The sequence below is a fragment of the Saccopteryx bilineata genome, chromosome 4, assembly GCF_036850765.1.
Source record: "Saccopteryx bilineata isolate mSacBil1 chromosome 4, mSacBil1_pri_phased_curated, whole genome shotgun sequence".
Lineage (NCBI taxonomy): Eukaryota > Metazoa > Chordata > Mammalia > Chiroptera > Emballonuridae > Saccopteryx > Saccopteryx bilineata.
Window position 1 is genome coordinate 68,152,990 of NC_089493.1, and position 20,971 is coordinate 68,173,960.

The 20,971-nt window shown below is 40.9% G+C and overlaps 1 protein-coding gene and 1 pseudogene across 4 annotated transcripts in view; one reads left to right on the forward strand and one right to left on the reverse strand.

Annotated features, from left to right (window-relative positions):
- The window catches only part of MYO5A (myosin VA), a 251,227-nt gene that overhangs the window by 189,456 nt on the left and 40,800 nt on the right, over positions 1-20,971 (forward strand). For all 4 annotated transcript variants that reach the window (XM_066276320.1, XM_066276321.1, XM_066276322.1 and 1 more), the window contains exons 26-28: positions 9,290-9,433; positions 9,685-9,738; positions 15,855-16,082. In XM_066276320.1, coding sequence (XP_066132417.1) covers positions 9,290-9,433; positions 9,685-9,738; positions 15,855-16,082 — 426 coding nt within the window. The remainder of the gene's footprint in view (positions 1-9,289; positions 9,434-9,684; positions 9,739-15,854; positions 16,083-20,971) is intronic.
- Positions 356-3,503, reverse strand: LOC136335208 (septin-7-like; annotated as a pseudogene).

The window sequence follows — 20,971 nt, forward strand, 5'->3', positions numbered from 1 at the left end:
ATTATTATATGCTTTAACTTGCTGTAGCTCTGCTTTATAAATTTTATAAAGTAAAGTTACTTCCCTACTTTATAAATCACCATTACTGTGAAACCAGTGGGCAGTTAGAAAATTTTACTACTAACAGAGATACAAAAGTGGGCGGTAGGTATAAAAAGGTTGATTACCCCTGCCCTAGACAATTCAAAGCATCTTAATCTCCATTAAGAACAAAAATATAGTAAAAATTTTTTCATGCTATTAAATTCATCATTAAGGATAAAACTGGTTCAAATTGGTCAAATGAGTCCAACAAACACTGATGTTTTAGCTGGCATATTGGCAACTAATATGTAACTGGTGGTCAGTAGAGGGTTTAAAAGATCTTCCCTTTCTTCTTCTTTTCCAAGGTTCTTTAAGAGTTCTTTGTTCTGATATACGTTGTTGGGCTTCCTATATAGTTTGCTTTCTCATCTTCAAACTGATGACCCGTTTCCTCTATGCTGTGCTTGCAGATGTATTTCCATTTGCTCATGGCACCATTGGAGCTCAGCTTCAGAGTCCTTCAGTTCCTGAACTTTTTCTTTGACCTTTATCTCAAACACCTTCTCCATATCCATCTCCAACTTCTTCATCCGTTTTCTTCCATTTGTGCCAGAAGTCTCTTAGTGAGCTGCCCTTTATTATTATTTTTAAATTTTTTTAGCAAGTGAGAGAGGGACAGATAGGGACAGATAGAGACAGACGGACAGGAAGGGAGAGAGATGAGAAGCATCAATTTTTTGTTGCAGCACCTTAGTTATTCATTGATTGCTTTCTCATATGTGCCTTGACTGGGGGGCTCCAGCAGAGCAAGTGACCTCTTGCTGAAGCCAGCGACCCCGCACTTAAGCTGATGAGCCTGCGCTCAAGCCTAATGAGCCCATGCTCAAGGCAGAGACCTCAGGGTTTCAAACCTGGGCCCTCTTCATCCCAGTCTGATGTTCTATCCACTGTGCCACTGCCTGGTCAAGCATATTCTTATTATCAACTCCATTATAAGTCACAGCTGCCAGTTCTCATAGTGTATATTATTAGTGACATCTTTCAAGTCCTGCATATGTGTTCTGATCAACATATTTCTTATTGTGAAATCACAATGGTCACCATTTTACCACTTTCAACTTCAGCAACACCACACAGATACCACCTTCGTCTGAACCTTTTGCTATTAACTTCAATGATTGTATTACTACCTGCCACAGCAAGAAGTAACGGTCCTTTATCTTGTTAACTAGCTTTTTTCTTCTTTACCTGTCTCTGGAAATTCATATATTTTAATTTTATGTTCTTAGATTTCTTTTATTATCTCTTTTAAATTCTATTGAATTTATTAGGGTGACATTGGTTAATAAAATTATACAGTGGTCCTTTGTCTATCGCGGGGGTTAGGTTCCAGAACCCCCTATGATAGGTGAAAATCTGTGAGGTAGTCATCTTATATTTATTTTATTATTTATATATATTTTAAGGCTTTATAAACCCTCTCCACACTCTTATAAACCTTTTCTACACTTATTTTGCTTATTTTACCCCAAAATAATTAAAATAATAAATATATAAAGATACTTATATACTGCAAAATCCACAAATATAGCAAAAATTCCACAATACAAAATTAGATATGTACAATTTAAAAATCCACAATACAGTGAGACCGCAAAAAGTGAACCGCCTTATGGCAAGGTACAACTGTATAGGTCAGGGGTCCCCAAACTACGGCCCGCGGGCCACATGCGGCCCCCTGAGGCCATTTTTCCGGCCCCCGCCGCACTTCCGGAAGGGGCACCTCTTTCATTGGTGGTCAGTGAGAGGAGCATAGTTCCCATTGAAATACTGGTCAGTTGGTTGATTTAAATTTACTTGTTCTTTATTTTAAATATTGTATTTGTTCCCGTTTTGTTTTTTTTACTTTAAGATATGTGCAGTGTGCATAGGGATTTGTTCATAGTTTTTTTTTTATAGTCTGGCCCTCCAATGGTCTGAGGGACAGTGAACTGGCCCCCTGTGTAAAAAGTTTGGGGACCCCTGGTATAGGTTTCAGGTGTGTAATTACCTGTTTTTTAAATTGTTGGCACTCCTTCAGTGTGAGTGTGTCTGCTTTGGTAATAAGTGGGATGATGTTCACTTTGTCATGCAAATGCTTCATAACTCTAATATGCAATGGTTTAAGTCCATGTCCTGAAGTGGCAATAAGGTATAAACAACACTGCACCTGTTATCAAGCATCTGATATCTGTTCACCTGAGATTCTGCATTTAGGTACTATTCAAATTTACTATCAATGTAGTAGGTAACAGGCTGCCAGCAATTGCTATTATCCACTGCATCTCCAAATCCTGGAGTGCCAACTATTGTGAGCAGCAACTAAAACCCCACCTTCTTTGATTAAAATTTAATATTGTTTCACCTGTACAGTCTTTTTTATTCTATGGGAAGGATCTGAATATCTGCAGAATATGAATCTGTGAAGAATAATGTGTTGATTAATGTTGACTTTCCCAATCCAGATTCACCCACAACCATAAGTGTGACTTCAAACCCTCTCTTCACTGGTTTTCTGCAGGGGGTCCTTGGGTCACAACACAGTTCCATAACCCGAATTTTGATGTTAAGTCGAAACACACCCTAGCCTGAGTCACTTACCTATCCTAGTAACTCTTGTAAAATCATAATCTAGAGCAGGGGTCCGCAAACTTTTTACACAGGGGGCCAGTTCACTGTCCCTCAAACCGTTGGAGGGCTGCCACATACAGTGCTCCTCTCACTGACCACCAATGAAAGAGGTGCCCCTTCCGGAAGTGCAGCGGGGGCCGGAAAAATGGCCTCAGGGGGCTGCATGTGGCCCGCAGGCCTAGTTTAGGGATGCCTGATTTAGAGCATAACACAACTAAGCCACAGAAAAAGGAAAAGTACATAAATATACTGTACTGTACACTGTTTGGTATTAACAGAAAAAAGGACAAAAAACTAAGTGTAAAAATATTTCCTTATCTTTATTCCTGCGGTTGGCTTGCACACTGTAAAGGGCATTACAAGGTAAGAGAGGGTGACTTATTGGGAGGAGGAAGCTGGAGGGGCAGGAGAACCTGAAGAAGGTGCTGGAGACACTGGGTCAGGTGAATCAGGATTGCCTAAAGAACATGCAGGAGACGCTGGAGATGATTCTACCTGTACAACAGGTATTTTATCTTGAGAAGCAGCTGATAGAGATGGTACAGGATCTGTCACAGGCCTCTCTACCTTCTTAAAGAATTGTTCCAGGCTAGTCTGGAACTAGATAGCCCATGTAGTGCACAAGTATAGTGCAAATGGCATAAGCTGAAACATTCATGTCTCAATTTTTTTAAGTTTTTATGGGAGAGAGCAGCGTAAACTTGAAACCTCGTATGTTGAGACTGCTGTAACCCGAGGATGCCCTGTACTTTATTTTGGAGATTTGTAAACCCCACATAGACTTCAAGGTCCTTCTGTTGAGCTGCCATGGTGTTGCTGTGGAACAACCAGTCTCCCACTTAGACACATCACCTCCCCCTCTGCCTACACCGCTGCCCAGCCTGGCAGCGGTGCGTACCCTGCTTGCTCAGCCAGCAGCTGACAGACTTCTCTGGCTCTCCCCAACTCCCCGGGAGTGTTACGTTTTTAAACACAAAAACTCTTCTATGCTTAACCTCATTTTAACTAGTACTGGAAGTTTTCTCCAAATCTTACAGGTTTGAGAGGAAGAGTAACCTTTTTGTTTCTAATTCTCGCCTGTTTTCTGCCAAATCTTTTCTCAAGTTAGGACATAGATTAGAATGGGAGTCAGTACATTTCTTGTATCTTTTGCATAATGAAGTATGAATTGTGCTCCAGAAATCACAGACGGATCTTGGAGTATTGTGTACTGTCTTTCACTGCTCTTACCACCAGCAGTAGGTCATGCACCAGAAGTTCTCTCTCAGGATAGGGAAGGCTTTTCACTGGACGTCATGCTTGTTCCTTGTGACTAAGTGCATGATCTGAAATGTGGCCTGTTTTGTTTGGGAGTGTTACGGTTACTATGGGACAGATGACATTAACTGAGTAGTTACTGGAACTGAGTTCACAACCTTAGCCTCAATTTCTCTGTGCCTTAATTTCCTCATCTGTGAAGTAGTAATGCTGTTATCTTACTTTAGAGTGATGTTTTGAAGATTAAATGAATTCATTCTTTTCCACTTGCAGCAGTATTTGATACATAGTTAAGTGTTCAATAAATAAATGTTTTGCTCTAATAAAGAGGCTTTCAGTGACCACGCTATAATTCTGACTGGGTGTGGTCAGGGTCAGAAAAATGGAAACTTCAATTGGAATCGTTGCTTCTCCCTGCTCTGTCATGCACCTTTCATGGTAGCCAGTGATTAATTATCCCAGTTTTGCTTCTGCTCCCAAGCTTCCTCACACCTGTCAAACCCAGGCAAAGGTTCACCATAACTTTCTCAGCTAGCATGAACAATAATTCCAGAATGACTCCCAGGCCTCTGGTGCCAATTAAATTCTATTACCTTCCTATTTTCCTCAGATGAGAGACTGTTGTCATTTTTTTTAGGTCAGTGTCAAAGTTTCACTCTCTTGGAAAAGCCCCATATGACAAAGTCCTTACTAAGAAAGGAAAGCTAAATAAAACCCCAGAAACTTCTCTGCGCCAGATAGCCCAGTCCTTCTTCCTGCCCATGTGGTATAAAGAGGACAAATGCTATCTCTTTAATTAGCTATGTCATTAGGGAGAAGAATGGGCATCCAGAGCAGTTAAATAATTAATATTCATTATATCTTAAATAATTTTAAATTGGTTAAGTGTTCTTTTTTGTGTTCTTCCATCTTCTGTTTTAATGTTCCTATCTGTAGAATTTTGCTGTTATCTAGTAATCAACTAATTATTTATGTGGTATTAACTGATACCTAAAGTGCTACCTATCCTATTTTGATTTTAAAAAGTCCTTTTATTTTTTTATTTTTTAAAAGATTTTATTTATTGATTTTAGAGAGAAAAGAGAAAGAAAGAAGGGTGAGGGAGAAGTGGGAAACATACAGGAAGTAGTTGCTTCTTGTATGTGCTTTGACCAGGCAAGCCCAGGGTTTCGAACCAGCAACTTCAGCATTCCAGGGGTCCCCAAACTTTTTACACAGGGGGCCAGATCACTGTCCCTCAGACCGTTGGAGGGCCACCACATACAGTGCTCCTCTCACTGACCACCAATGAAAGAGGTGCCCCTTCCAGAAGTGCGGCGGGGGCCGGAAAAATGGCCTCAGGGGGCCGCATGAGGCCGGTGGGCTGTAGTTTGGGGACGCCTGCTTTATCCACTGTGCCACCACAGGTCAGGCTTAATAAGAGAATTTCTTTTAAATAAAAATGTTCATTCAAGGCTGAGAGGAGTGATTCCTAAATGATGACATTTTAGGTACAATGAATGAAGTGGTAATTCACAGGATGAAGGCTTCTTTTATCATGTTAAAAAGCTGAAATAATTAAAATTTCCAAGGACACATACATTATTAACAGATAAACAAAAATTTAAAATGCATAAGATGAAATATTTACATTGTAAATAAACTAAAATATAAGTATAGGATATCTAGAAATGAGTTTTTATATGAATGAATTCTATTTATATAGAGTAAATTTTATGTTTAGACAGGATGTTATGTCTGTTCTGCTAAGTCAGGACAGACTTTGTGGTGAAGATCACATACCTATATTTTTTCTTACTGCTGAGCATTACAAAAGACAGTAAAAAAAGTCCAGGTCTACCTAGTTTGTGTAGATGTCCCTGACAGTCTATAAATGCTCCACTTATTAGTTTAGTTTATTCTTCTTAGGTATCCTTTATTATTATTTTTAAATTGATTTTAGAGAGACAGAGTGGAAGAGAGAGAGAGGGAAGCATTCATTTGTTCCACTTAGTTGTGCATTCACTAGTTGCTTCCTATAACCAGTGGATCAAACATGACCAAAGATAACTAATGAGTATAAAAATTATCAACTGTATCAAAAGACAAAGAAATCTAAATTAAAATAACAACAAAATATCACATGTTTTTTGAGAAAATTTTTTTATTATTTTTGTAACTGTGGTAAAATATACATAACATAAATGTGGTGTCTATTTTTAAATCACAGTCATTGCTATTCTAGACAAGGTGATGTTTACTGATGGAAGTGTAAACTGGCCCAACCAATTTATCAGACTTAAAATGTTAGTTTATATATTTATGTATTAGGATGTTTACTTTAGTATATTTCAATAGTAAAAAGTTAGGAACAACCTTATTGCCTATCACTAAGGTAATAGCTAGGCAAATGATGGTATCCATGTCAGAACAGCCATTAAAAATTATGGTTTCAGCCTGATCAGGCAGTGGTGTAGTGTCGATCTGGGACTCTGAGGGCCCAGATTCGAAACCTCAAGGTTGCTTGCTTGAGCATGGGATCATAGACATGATCCCATGGTCACTGGCTTGAAGCCCAAGGTTGCTTGCTTGAGCTCAAGGTCACTTGCTTGAGCAAGACATCACTGGCTCAGCTGGAAACCGCCCCTAGCCCCATCCAGGCACGTATGAGAAAGTAATCAATGAACAACTCTAGTGCCACAATAACGAGTTGATGCTTCTCATTTCTCTCCATTTCTGTCTGTCCCTGTCTGTGTGTGTCTCTCTCTCGCTAAATTAAAAATAAAATTATGGTTTCAAATATATTGTAAATTGGAAAACAGTTACAGTATAATATTATGCTAAGCTTAAAAGACAATACAAATTTTTAATGGAAATATTATTCCAGTTCTTTAAATCTGTAAAAAAACTGAACCAAAATTGTGAGATTTCTCTGAGTATGAGATTATGCCTGCATTTCTCTGTACTTTTCTTATTTCCTTAATTTTCTATAAAAAAAACTTATTTTGCTTTTATAATGGAATAAAAAAATTGTTTTAAAAATTGACCATTGGGCCCTGGCCGGTTGGCTCAGCGGTAGAGCGTGCAGAGGACCCGGGTTTGATTCCCGGCCAGGGCACACAGGAGAAGCGCCCATTTGCTTCTCCACCCCTCCGCCGCGCTTTCCTCTCTGTCTCTCTCTTCCCCTCCCGCAGCCGAGGCTCCATTGGAGCAAAGATGGCCCAGGCACTGGGGATGGCTCTATGGCCTCTGCCTCAGGCGCTAGAGTGGCTCTGGTCGCAACATGGCGACACCCAGGATGGGCAGAGCATCGCCCCCTGGTGGGCAGAGCGTCGCCCCTGGTGGGCGTACCGGGTGGATCCCGGTCGGGTGCATGCGGGAGTCTGTCTGACTGTCTCTCCCTGTTTCCAGCTTCAGAAAAATGAAAAAAAAAAATTGACCATTGGATGTATAAGATTAGCTAATCAGTTAAGAATTATATTTAATGCTTGCCCTGTGGTGGCCCAGTGGATAAAGCCTAGAATGCTGAGGTTGCCGATTCAAAACTGAACGCTTGCCCATGTCCAGATTAGGTACATATGAGAAGCAAGTACGAGTTAATGCTTCCTGCTCCTCTCCTTTTACCTTTCTTTCTCTCTCCTCTCTCTAAAATCAATAGATAATAAAGTCTTAAAAAATAATAATTATATTTCGACCATTTAGTTAAATAAATGTTATTACCGTTCTCTGTGTCTCAAACAAAAAGAGACTCCTTATCCATCTCCATTAAATCTAAGGATACATTTCTTTCTCTTCTACCCTCATTTAAAAAGTTCAAACCCAAAGTAAAACACAAGGTAAAACAATTATGTTACTCTTTGAACTTTCATGATGGTGGTTAGTTCTTTCCATTTGCTTCTCTTAGTGTGTCTTTAAAAATTTTTTTTTTTAAGATTTTACTTATTCATTTTAGAGAAGAGAGAGAGAGAGAGATAAAGTGAGAGGGTGGGGAAGCATGAAGCACCAACTCTTATATGTGCCTTGACCAGGCAGGCCCAGGGTTTCCATCAGGCAACTTCAGTGTTCCAGGTCAATGCTTTATCCACTGAGCCACCACAGGTCAGGTTAATCAGTGTATCTTTATTTATCCTAGTACTGTAGTTCTCACTGTGGTTCTGTTTTAGAACCAACTGCTGTACTTTTAAAATGCTACTAGGTTATTTCTCAGTTTATTAAGGGATATATATGTTTTCATTTTTCAGTGTTCAGTCCATCTGATCTCAGGATATTGTGGCATTTCACCTTTCTAAAATAATTTTTCCTAATTACAAAAGAATTAGAATATATGTGGAAATGTGTAAAGTAGAAAATAAAACTTGCCCATAGTACCTCCCATTCTCCAAAGTAACCATTGATGGCCTTTTACTTGTATGCTCTGTGCTAGGTATGTTTAAAAGTCACATATATTTGTTTGTTTTGTTTGTTTTTAACAAATAAAAGACCATAATATAAATACTGTTTTGCAACTTGTGTATTTCAATTAATACTTTTATCTAGGACATATTTGTTTACTCATATAGATCTATTGTATTCTTTTTAATAGCTATAAAATATGCCATAATTTGGGTATATCATAATTTATTTAAGAAACACTCCTATTAACTAATATTCAGGTTCTTTCCAAATTTTTGCAATTATAAAAAATGCTGTGTCTGACCTGTGGTGTCACAGTAGATAAAGCGTCAACCTGAAATGCTAAGGTCTCCAGTTTGAGACCCTGGGCTTGCCTGGTCAAGGTACCTACAGGAAGCAACTATGAGTTAATGCTTTCCCGCCCCTCCCTCCCCACCCTTTCTCTCTCTCTCTCTCTCTCTCTCTCTCTCTCTCTCTCTCTCTCTCTCTCTCTCCCCTTCCTCTTAAAAATAAAATAAATAAAATCTTTTTAAAAATGCTGCAATGAACATGTTTTTCTATATATATTTTTGTGTACTTGTTTAAGTATTTCTGTAGGATTCTTTCTTAAACATAGATAGCTAGCTTAAAGGGTATCACACATTTAAATTTTAATCGATACAGCTAACTTGCCCTTTTAAAACGCCTACTTATACTTTCACCAATATGTAAAACATGGTTACTAACACATGGCATCATTAGTCTTTTCAATTTTTGTCAATCTGATAGGGGGAAAATAGTACTGGACTGTTGTTTAACTTGTGTTTCTCCATTTATTAGCTAGGTTGGACAAATTACTTGTATATTCTTTGGCTCTTTATATTTCTTGTATAAGTAGCCTGTTTTTCTATAGAGCTGTTCATCATTTTCTCATTGGCTTATACAGCTTCTGCATTGTCTTGACTGTCTTATTTCTTCTGGGGTTTAGGAGCCAAGCGAGAAGAAGGTACCTCTGGACATGTCATTGTTCCTCAAGCTCCAGAAGCGGGTCACAGAGCTGGAGCAGGAGAAGCAGGTGATGCAAGATGAGCTGGACCGCAAGGAGGAGCAGGTGCTCCGCAGCAAGGCAAAGGTACACAGTGCTGCCCTGCCCCGGGGCTGTGGCAAACCTAGCGGGAGGCTGGGACTCACACCCAGGGCTGCAGTCTCTTCTTAGTGGAAACTCGCCCAGAAGTACTTTAACAAGTAGGATTTGGTTCAAGTAGTGATGGTTAACCTTTCCTCACTGCTTTCTGCAGAACAAGGAAATAGTCTAAGTTTTAAAATGTAAAAATTAAAATATAACCATTTATTTATAAAGTTTTTAATTTATATTTTCCCTAGGAAGAAGAACGACCACAAATTAGAGGTGCAGAACTGGAATACGAGTCCCTCAAGGTAATGGGAAGTTTCTACGCAAGACTTTGAATATCTTGTTTTGGCAAGAGAGCTGCTGAGAGCCTTTTTCCAGAGAACAGCTTTCAGGGCCCCTGAGGTCTTAGCTTAAGCCTTTTTCACGAATGACTTCTAGCCTTGTGTTACTTCCTTTTATAGGTTCTATTCTATATAAGAGAGTTCATTCTAAACAGAAACAGGACCAGTCTTTGTCTTTGAGGCTGTATAAGGTAGTAAAGGACATGAACTCTAGCATCAGATTGCCTGGGCTCAAATGCTAGATGCACCACTGTATGGCTGTGTGCAAGTTATGTATCCTTTCTGTGCCTCAGTATTCTCCATATAAAATGGGGAAAATTATAATATTTATTTTATAAGTCTGTCATGAGGATTATATGAACTAATCCATGTAAACTGCCTAGAGTAGTGCCCAGTGCTATATTTAATAGTACCCAACAGGCCCTGGCTGGTTGGTTCAGTGGACAGAGCATTGACCTGGTGTATGGATTTTCCGGGTTTGATTCCCCATTAGGATACACAAGAGAAGCAACCATCTGCTTCTTGCCACTTCACTCTCCCCCTTCTCTCCCATTTTCCTCCTGCAGCCAGTGCCTTGATTGGTTTGAGTGTCAGCCCCAGGCACTGAGGATAGCTTGGTTGGTCTAAGCCAGGGGTCCCCAAACTACGGCCCGCGGGCCACATGCGGCACCCTGAGGCCATTTATCCAGCCCCTGCTGTACTTCCGGAAGGGGCACCTCTTTCATTGGTGGTCAATGAAAGGAGCACATTGACCATCTCATTAGCCAAAAGCAGGCCCATAGTTCCCATTGAAATACTGGTCAGTTTCTTTTTTTTTTTTTTCTTTTTCATTTTTTTGAAGCTGGAAACAGGGAGAGACAGTCAGACAGACTCCCGCATGCGCCCGACCGGGATCCACCCGGCACGCCCACCAGGGGCGACGCTCTGCCCACCAGGGGGTGATGCTCTGCCCATCCTGGGCATCGCCATGTTGTGACCAGAGCCACTCTAGCGCCTGAGGCAGAGGCCACAGAGCCATCCCCAGCGCCCGGGCCGTCTTTGCTCCAATGGAGCCTCAGCTGCGGGAGGGGAAGAGAGAGACAGAGAGGAAAGCGCGGCGGAGGGGTGGAGAAGCAAATGGGCGCCTCTCCTGTGTGCCCTGGCCGGGAATCGAACCCGGGTCCCCTGCACGCTAGGCCGACGCTCTACCGCTGAGCCAACCGGCCAGGGCCTCAGTTTCTTGATTTAAATTTACTTGTTTTTTATTTTAAATATTGTATTTGTTCCCGTTTTGTTTTTTTACTTTAAGATATGTGCAGTGTGCATAGGGATTTGTTCATAGTTTTTTTTATAGTCCGGCCCTCCAACGGTCTGAGGGACAGTGAACTGGCCCCCTGTGTAAAAAGTTTGGGGACCCCTGGTCTAAGCATTTAGCCTCAGGCACTAAAAATAGCTTGGTTGCAAGTATCAGCCCCAAACAGAGGTTGCCAGTGGATCCCAGTTGTGGCATTTGTGGGAGTCTGTCTCACTCTCTCCCTTCTTCTTACTTAAAATAAAAAAACAAAACAAAACAATAGTACTGTACCCAAAAATGCTGGCAGCTATCATTATTTTTTATTTTTTTATAAGAGAGACAGGAAGATGAGAAACATCAACTCATAGTTGTGGCACTTTAGTTATTCATTGATTGCTTCTCGTACATGCCTTAACCAGGGGGCTCCCGACAAGCCAGTAACCCCTTGCTCAAGCCAGCAACCTTGGGCTTCAAGTCAGTGACCTTTGGGCTCAAGCCAGTGACCATGGGATCATGTTGATGATCCCACGCTCAAGCCAGTGACCCTGCACTCTAGCTGTTGAGTCCACACTCAAACCAGATGAGCCTGTGCTCAAGCCAGCAACCTTGGAGTTTCAAACTTGGGGCCCCCAGGTTGATGCTCTGTCCACTGTGCCACCACTGGTTAGGTCATTAACATAATCATTTTTAAATCATTTGAAATTTTACTTGTAAGCTCTAATTCTTACAATATTCCTGCAAGTCAGTGTTTTATTTCCCATTTTACAAATAAGAAAATTGAAGCTAAGAGATATAAGTATCTTCCCTAACATCACTCTACTAGAAACTGACAGAAATAGGATTTGAACTTTGGTACCTCTGGCTTCAAACCCCATGCTCTAACTACCAACCCCACTGAAACTCTGTATTTGTAGAGAAAGATAGCTAGGTATTAGTTTGCAGATTAAGAACATAGTCTCGCCTGACCAGGCGGTGACGCAGTGGATAGAGCATCAGACTGGGATGCGGAAGACCCAGGTTCGAGACCCCGAGGTTGCCAGCTTGAGCGCAGGCTCATCTGGTTTGGGCAAAGCTCACCAGCTTGGACCCAAGGTTGCTGGCACGAGCAAGGAGTTACTCGGTCTGCTGAAGGCCCACGGTCAAGGCACATCTGAGAAAGCAATCAATGAACAACTAAGGTGTCACAATGAAAAAGTGATGATTGATGCTTCTCATCTCTCTCTGTTCCTGTCTGTCTGTCCCTATCTATCCCTCTCTCTGACTCTTTGTCTCTGAAGAAAAAAAAAAAAAAAGAAGAAGAACATAGTCTCACTTATTTAAAAAAAAAAAACAGTTGGGAGAAAGGTGATGAAAATTGTGAATTATGTCTTCTTAATGGTTAAAGGCAATGTCTTAACTAGACAGGAATAGCTGCCACTATGTGTCCCAGAGCACTTGAACAAGGGAAAAGGCTCTGGATTAGGAACAGTAGTTCCTGCAGTGTACAAAGCATCCTGAGTAATACTGGAGTTAAAGTTTAGGGGGAAAAGACTCCATTCCTTTATACAGAGCAGATTGAGCCTTACGTTACCCTGACTTCTACCTCCACACCTGTCTCCTTCCTCTGTTTTCAGAATCAGAACTTTCTGAGTGCTGTAATGTTTGAACTATCGGGCTGTCAGCTCTCAAAACACCCCTAGATTCAAGAGTTTTCTAGGTTATTTATTAACTTATTAGTCTTAAATTTTTCTCAGATATTTTCTGCTTATGTCAATTTTTTACTATTTCCTGTTTTTGTAAATCATAGTCTTAGAATAATTGGAAAATTATATTAAGGTTTATGATTAAAACCAAACAAAGCTAAACATTAGAAAAAGCACAAAATAGCATAAGGAAACTCATTATTTTAAAGCCTTTATATATATTTGAGAATTCCTAGAGTCTCTGTCCTGAAGTGTTTTTTTTATCAGTAATACTACTTCCAGTTTAGTCCTGATATACTATTTCCTAATACTGTGATTTAGAACATAGTTATGCATATTAATAGGCCCCTATCTGTGGATTGCCACTTCCCAGTGTCCAGAAATGTTAATTAATTCTTCCTTTTCAAGCTATATGGCATCTTGGTATAGAAATGTCTGTCCTCTACCATGCCGAAACCTACAACTCTTTTATCAGCTCTTCCCCTGAAGATAGAATTTAACTGATATTTAATAAACACTTGACTAATAATAGCTGTATTTATAGTTTGAAAAGTTTTCCTATACCTTATCTTATTTGGTCATTGCCACAACTTCTGAGATAAAGTTTTTTTAAAGATTAGTATTCTGAGGCTTAATTAGAACAATTCAGAGATATACTATGAGGTGGTAGAGTCTGATCTTGAATCCAGGTCTTCAGACTAAGGAAACTTTCTCAATATCCTATCATCACTTGTTTGAAAACTAATTTTTATAAAAATATATAGTATTTACTTTTATAATACCCTAAAGGACCCTTTTGCTCTTTCTAATTTAATCTCTTGCTCCTTCAGTGATAGTACTACTTGAGTAGTATTTATCCTGTGGAAGGAGAAAAAGGGTGGCAGCAAATGATCGTCTCTATTACTCTTACTTTCAGTGCTTTTTGCATTCTTTGTCTAGAAGACCCCAAATTATGATGTGACTCATACAAGACAAGAATCCAACAGGATGGGATGGGATGGGATGGGTCAGAGGAACGGGGGTAGAAATCTGATCTCTAGCTCTTCTCTCTGCCAGCCTCACACAAAAATCGACAAATACATTCTCTATAGTATGTTAAAATGAAGCCCAGATCACAGAGTTCCTAAATATTAGCATGAGTGTTTCTCAAAATGTTGTCCCTGGGCCAGTAGCATCAACATAACTGGTCTTGTTGGAAATGCTGATTTCTGGGCCTTACACCAGCCCTATTGAATCAGAAATTCTGGGGATGGGGCCCAGCAACCTATCCTCCAGGTGACACTGATGCACACTGCGGTTTGGGAAACACTGCATCAGAGCTTATGGGTTAAAGTTAAGACAGTCATTTGTTTTCTGTTGCAGCAATGAAAATGGGAATCTGATTACCAGTTGGTGGGAGACTAGGGATAGGAAGGAGCATTCTTTTTCACATAAGAATGGATTAATTCAGGAAAGGTTATTCATTCTTAAACTAGGGGGAGAAAGACCTTAAATAGTTTTACTGTCACATGTTGAAAGGTCTGATGTGATGCTACAGACTCAAGATTGCCTCTCTGGAAGAAACAATAAAATATTCACATCCAGCCTGACCAGGCGGTGGTGCAGTGGATAGAGCATCAGACTGGGATGCAGAGGACCCAGGTTCGAGACCCTGAGGTCGCCAGCTTGAGCGCGGGCTCATCTGACTTGAGCAAAAAGCTCACCAGCTTAGACCCAAGGTTGCTGGCTCGAGCAAGGGGTTACTCGGTCTGCTGAAGGCCCGCGTCAAGGCACATATGAGAAAGCAATCAATGAACAACTAAGGTGTTGCAACGCACAACGAAAAACTAATGATTAATGCTTCTCATCTCTTTATCCGTTCCTGTCTGTCTGTCCCTGTCTATCCCTCTCTCTGACTCTGTCTCTGTCTCTGTAAAAAAAAAAAAATTCACATCCAGCCTGGCCTGTGGTAGCGCAGTGGATAAAGCGTCAACCTGGAATGCTAAGGTCACCGGTTTGAAACCTGGACTTGCCTGGTCAAGGCACATATGGGAGTTCATGCTTCCTGCTCCCTGCTCCCTGCTTCCTCCTCTCTCTCTCCTCTCTCTAAAATCAATAAATAAAGTCTTTAAAAAAATATTTATATTCACTATCATAAGGCCTTATCTCGTGCTAAATAAGGCACCATGGTGCTTTTATTTATTTTATTATTTAAATTTTTTTTCAACTGGAGTTTACATTCAATATTATTTTGTATTAGTTTCAGGTATAACCATGGTGCTTTTAAATGACTGTTGACTGTTTCTCAACTGACATTCTGATATTTGTGTTTTAGTGCCAGTAGATATAATTCAATGCCAGCACTCTGTTCTGGGTTCCCTTGTCAATGTTTGAGCAGACTGTGCAGAGGGCAGCACCAGCTGGTGGCATAAGGACAGCTGGTGGTGGTGCAAGTGTGGAGCAGTAAGCGTGTGTGTGGCCCCCTGATGGCTGGAAGAGGAGGTGGCCTGTCCTCTACTTCCACCTCCCAAAGCTGCTTCCAACAACTTGGCAAGCATGTCACACAAGAAACAAGTGTGAACAAATTTTATTTGTTCTCATTGAAACCCTAAAGGGAATTTTATTAATTTAAATGATGTGATAATTTTTTAAAATTAGAAGTTAAAAGCCTAAGATTTCAGTTGTCTTTCCATTTTGTTTTACAAAGGGAATAAGAGTATGCGACTCTTATTTTAGGTATCTGATCATTGAAACTGCTCATTTGAAATAACCTAACCGGCCCCTCCTAGCTGCCCTTATGTTTACCCACAAACAAAACCTGAGCTTCCTAGGACTGAGCTAAACACATGCCTTGGAACTCAGCAATCTCTCCAGGCCTGTGAACACACCCTGGGCAGGCCTGGAATAAATTTGACTCTGGAATTTGGGTTGATGAAGCAAACTACCGTTCATCTTGCTCAATTCTACTTGATGTCCGACTTCCTTAATTTGCAGAGCAGAGCTCCCGGTGGAACCTGGGAAACCATTCACTAGGTTAGGTCTGATGATCTTACAGCAGAATCCTCTTCCATCTGGAGGGGAAGGTGAGCATTCCAATGTAAAGTTGAGGATGAAAGCAATGGACTATTCTTTGTCTTTTCACACAGCGTCAAGAACTAGAATCAGAAAACAAAAAACTGAAAAATGAGCTAAATGAGTTACGCAAGGCCCTTAGTGAGAAAAGTGCCCCAGAGGTGACTGCTCCAGGTGCACCAGCGTACCGTGTCCTCATGGAGCAGCTGACCTCTGTGAGTGAGGAGCTTGATGTCCGCAAGGAGGAAGTCCTCATCTTGAGGTCTCAGCTGGTGAGCCAGAAAGAGGCCATCCAACCCAAGGTAAGCATGAGCTAAGGAGGTGTTTGGGTATGGGTACTGGCCTCTGCTTCTCTCTGTTCATTTCCTCTGATGTATAATGAAGCAAATACTTAAGAGTATTTTTACTCTCCATGAAGATATTATCATTTTTTAAAAATATGTTTTAAACTGTTGCAAACGTCAATTGGAGTGAGCAGAAAGCAAGTGAAATCCCAAATGGTTTTCAAAGTCTCATGAGCAAAGGGCTTAAAAAAATTTTTATTTATTTTTTATTTTTTATTTTTTTTGTATTCATTCCGAAGCTGGAAACAGGGAGAGACAGTCAGACTCCCGCATGCGCCCAACCGGGATCCACCCGGCACGCCCACCAGGGGGCGACACTCTGCCCACCAGGGGGCGATGTTCTGCCCCTCTGGGGCGTTGCTCTGTTGCGACCAGAGCCACTCTAGTGCCTGGGGCAGAGGCCAAGGAGCCATCCCCAGCGCCCAGGCCATCCCTGCTCCAATGGAGCCTCGCTGCGGGAGGGGAAGAGAGAGACAGAGAGGAAGGAGAGGGGGAAGGGTGGAGAAGCAGATGGGTGCTTCTCCTGTGTGCCCTGGCCGGGAATTGAACCCGGGACTTCTGCATGCCAGGCCGACACTCTACCACTGAGCCAACCGGCCAGGGCTAAAAAAAATTTTTGTAGTGATTTGGCCACAATAAATTTTGTTCAAAAATAAAATTTTATTAAGTACAAAAATCCATAAATTGTCTTGCTGTGGGGAAGGCATTACTATAATTTTAAAAGTAATTGTTGAAGTTAGCCTGTTTAACTGCAAAGGTACCATGAAAAGATTGGAAATGAGATCAGTGAGTGGAAGTTCATGGAGATGATTTCTGCTCACTCGAGAGAGTTCTGTTTAGGGGTTGCTGTCCCAGTAGGGAGGACTGTGTTCAGTGATTCAACAGAAGGAACCCCCACTGGAGGGAATAGATGGCCCCTGAAGTCCTTCCTGCCCATAGGTATTTGTGACCTAGCATTGCCATGTGCTGATCAAAAATGGGCCTTTTTGTCATTTGCCATCAGACAAAAATGATTGAATAGTCATCTTAAAGCCTAGCCTATGTCCCTCCTCCTGTTCATGCAGCAAACTGTCAATAAGACTTGAGGCAATCAACTATCCCAACTGTGTGACAGGCCATATAAAATATGACTGATATGTGATGAGCTGGGTGCCTGAAAGATCTGAGAGTGCTTCTCTTAGAAGTGGTAGTGTAATGTGTAGTTAAGATACCGAGCCTGGCACATAGGTTTGGATTTCATAACAACAACTCTCACTTAGAATTAACGCTGACCCAGAAAATGTCAAATTTTGAAAATTCCCAGTAAAAAAACAGAGTTATATAAAGAAATGGCCTTTCTTATTTTAAAACAAATCACAAACCCCTTCAGTCTGAAATGAGAAGATAGAGAATGGGATGGCCCTATATATACACATCTCCCTTCTCTGGGCTGTTTCAATTTGGTCCCCAGGATGACCGCTCAAGCATGCTAGCTTGAGCAGAGTCCACAATCAGGATTTCTTTCTCTGGTTCACTTGTGACAAATTAGTATTCTCATAAGAAACTTCAGAAGAAGTTAAGGGAAAGGAAAGAAAATGAACCAAGGGGCATAAAACCTCTCGCTAACAGAGCACATAGTTACCCCCACCCTCAGTGACCCAGCGCGCTCGTTCCATGTGACAGCTGCTTGCCAGCCCCTCCCTAAAGGGCTGGCACTGTCTGACAGGCTTCTGCTCTTCTGTCCCAGCATGCACATGGCAGCAACTTGTCCTCTCCCAGGAAAAATGCCCCTGATGCTGCCTGAGACTTTTCAAATACTCCAGGGCTGTTGGTCCCTCTCAGTTTCTAGTTATAGACACATCATTTCCCAACTTTGCAGGACAGTGGTGACACCCAGTGAGCAGGTGATGATCCAGCCCAGCCAGGTCTCGTTTATCCGCTCCGCCTCCATGAGTATTCCGGCAGGCTGTTGTGGGACAGATGCCCTAGTGGGTATTACTGTCACTCTCACAGACCTGGGAAAAGAATTTAACCCATACACACTAACAGGAGGGGCATTTTCTCATACACTCAAAAATATTTTACAATAGAAGAACCAAAAAACACAAAAGGAATTTCAAGCACTTGTTCCTGAGAATTAAGACTTACTATTACAGGCCCTGGCCGGTTGGCTCAGCGGTAGAGCGTCGGCCTGGCGTGCGGGGGACCCGGGTTCGATTTCCGGCCAGGGCACATAGGAGAAGCGCCCATTTGCTTCTCCACCCCCCCCCCCCCCTCCTTCCTCTCTGTCTCTCTCTTCTCCCGCAGCCAAGGCTCCACTGGAGCAAGGATGGCCCGGGAGCTGGAGATGCCTCCATGGCCTCTGCCCCAGGCTCTGGAGTGGCTCTGGTCGGCAGAGCAACGCCCCAGAGGGGCGGAGCATCGCCCCCTGGTGGGCGGAGCGTCGCCCCTGGTGGGCGTGCTGGGTGGATCCCGGTCGGGCGCATGCAGGAGTCTGTCTGACTGTCTCTCCCCGTTTCCAGCTTCAGAAAAATACCAAAAAAAAAAAAAAAAAGACTTGCTATTACATAAGTATATATATTAATGTCCACGTCATGTCAGTTCCGCAAATATTAACTTATTGAGTTAGTTTTAGGAAAAACAATTTATGGTTGTTTTTTACAGCTAGCTTATATTTGTTATAATGGGGACTCAATGACAGAACTCATTTATGGAACTAAGAGTTTATTGTTTTCTCCATTTGTTTTTTGTGCTTGCTGACTTGTGATTTTTCAGGATGACAAGGTAATTATAAAATTTTTAGTAAATACTATTTAATATTCATTTTAGTTTACAAATACTATTCTCAATATATGCAAATGATACTTTCTGGCTACCACATCTATTTTTATGTTTACAAACTGGTTTCCTGTTTTGATCCCTTATTGTTTGGGAGGTCAATGGGAAAGTATGGATGTAGTCGTCTCCAGTCTGGCTCACAGAGAGGTCCCCGTGACTTCGAATTCACAGTCATATCTGTGACTCACTATGGCAGTTGTGGTAGACCAGCCATCCACAGTGGGGGAGAGAAGCCCTTGACTTGGAGCACACTCAAAAGCACAGGCTCTGCTGTGCCCTCATGCGACCAGCTGTGGGTTTATTGGCCCAGGGAGAAGAGGAGCCTGGGTTGCTGTGCACACCTGGGAGGGTGGGATTTTCCTACATGATATAACCCTTTCAGGACTTTTGGCCACTGGCTTGGGGAAGACACACTGAGCAGTGAGTCATGAACTTCCTAGTGCTGGCAGTCTAAGTCTGACCCCCTGCCCCAGCCACCACTCCTTAGCTAAGATAGGCCAGAGAAGGGAAAGACTAGCTATATCCTGTCAGGACAGCACCATTTAAGAACCCTAGCTCTCCTTTGTATTAGTTATGAGATCAAGTTACCTAATTTACTAAAAGTTCAGGATACCAGAAATACATTTAGGATTATAGAACCTGGGCCTCTGAGAGTTATTACTTAAAACTTAAAAATCTGAGTATGGCCCTTTATGTAATAAAAAGATTTTCTGCCTTCTAGGGAAAGAGAAAAAAGAAATTTTCTATGAAATATATACTTAAATATTTATAAAAATAGTTAAAGAAGTGCTCTGTGATATTTATTGGAAAGTAATTCAATCAGTTAAGCTTTTGTTGATAGCATTTATCAGATTTTATTTGGTCTTCTCAAAGGATACATTTATAAACTTACAGTAAAGCAGCATTAGGAGAAAAGTGAGATTTTTTAAAAAGGGATATTTCTTATAAACACTGAAATTCAAAAGCAACTATTTGTAGGCCCCTAGTTGGCATTAAAGTCATCTTGAAACTGGTCTCTAAGATCCTGGTATTTGAAGTGTAATCTACTAACACCACTTCATTGTGAGATCCGGCTGTAGAGCAAATGCAGACTAAAGAACTGGACATATACTACTAAGACAAATTAAATGGCCCCTTGGGCTCTAAAGTGTAGTCTTCTTTAGAGACTATAGGACACTGGTTCTTACAGTTATTTTTTACCTGGTTTAGAAGAGATAAGAGAATAGCTGAGTAGAAGAAAATTTTTCAAATTACACTGGTCATCAAACAGATTAGATCAAAAAGGAAAAATTAAGATGGAAGTTAAAAATGTTAGCAGAAAAGTACTTTGACACAAAATCATTAGTAATTCTGATCTACCAGATACTTACTTCAGAAGCTTATACCATATAATACTGTAACAGAGGAAAAAGAATTGAATAACAGCAGATGGTAGAGATTTATAAGGAGCTAAATTTTTCCCATTTATATATATCTAAAGATGTGAGAAAAAGATTTTAATTCTGCTGAAGCATACATCTGAATGCCACCTTTTTTCTACTGAGTTTTTCATGGACGAATGAGTTTTATGTTAAATTTTTAATGTTATCAGGATTTTTGTTTTATTATAATTTACTGAAAAGTCATAGAAAGAACAGCTTTGTCATTTCACTAAATAGTGCTGCCTTGTTTTTGTTCTGATGCTGTTTGTTTTAAAATATATATATATTTTTATATATTTTTTAAATATTTGAAACCTATTTTATATGTGTATATGAAGTATATAGTATATATAGCACTAGAACAATAACCCTGGAAGAATACAAAAGAACTAAATGATGGAATACACACACACACACACACCCCAATACAAACACACATATTGTAAAACCCACATAACCCATCAGGTATTTTATTTACAGGGCTAAAGTATTCCAGATCTTACCACATTTATAGCAGAGCATTAAGGATTTTCAAGAGAAGGACTTAAGGTTCTTTTTCTTGACTGCCTGTGCCCTACTCTCCTCTATAGTTCTGCGGGCTGCAGCTGA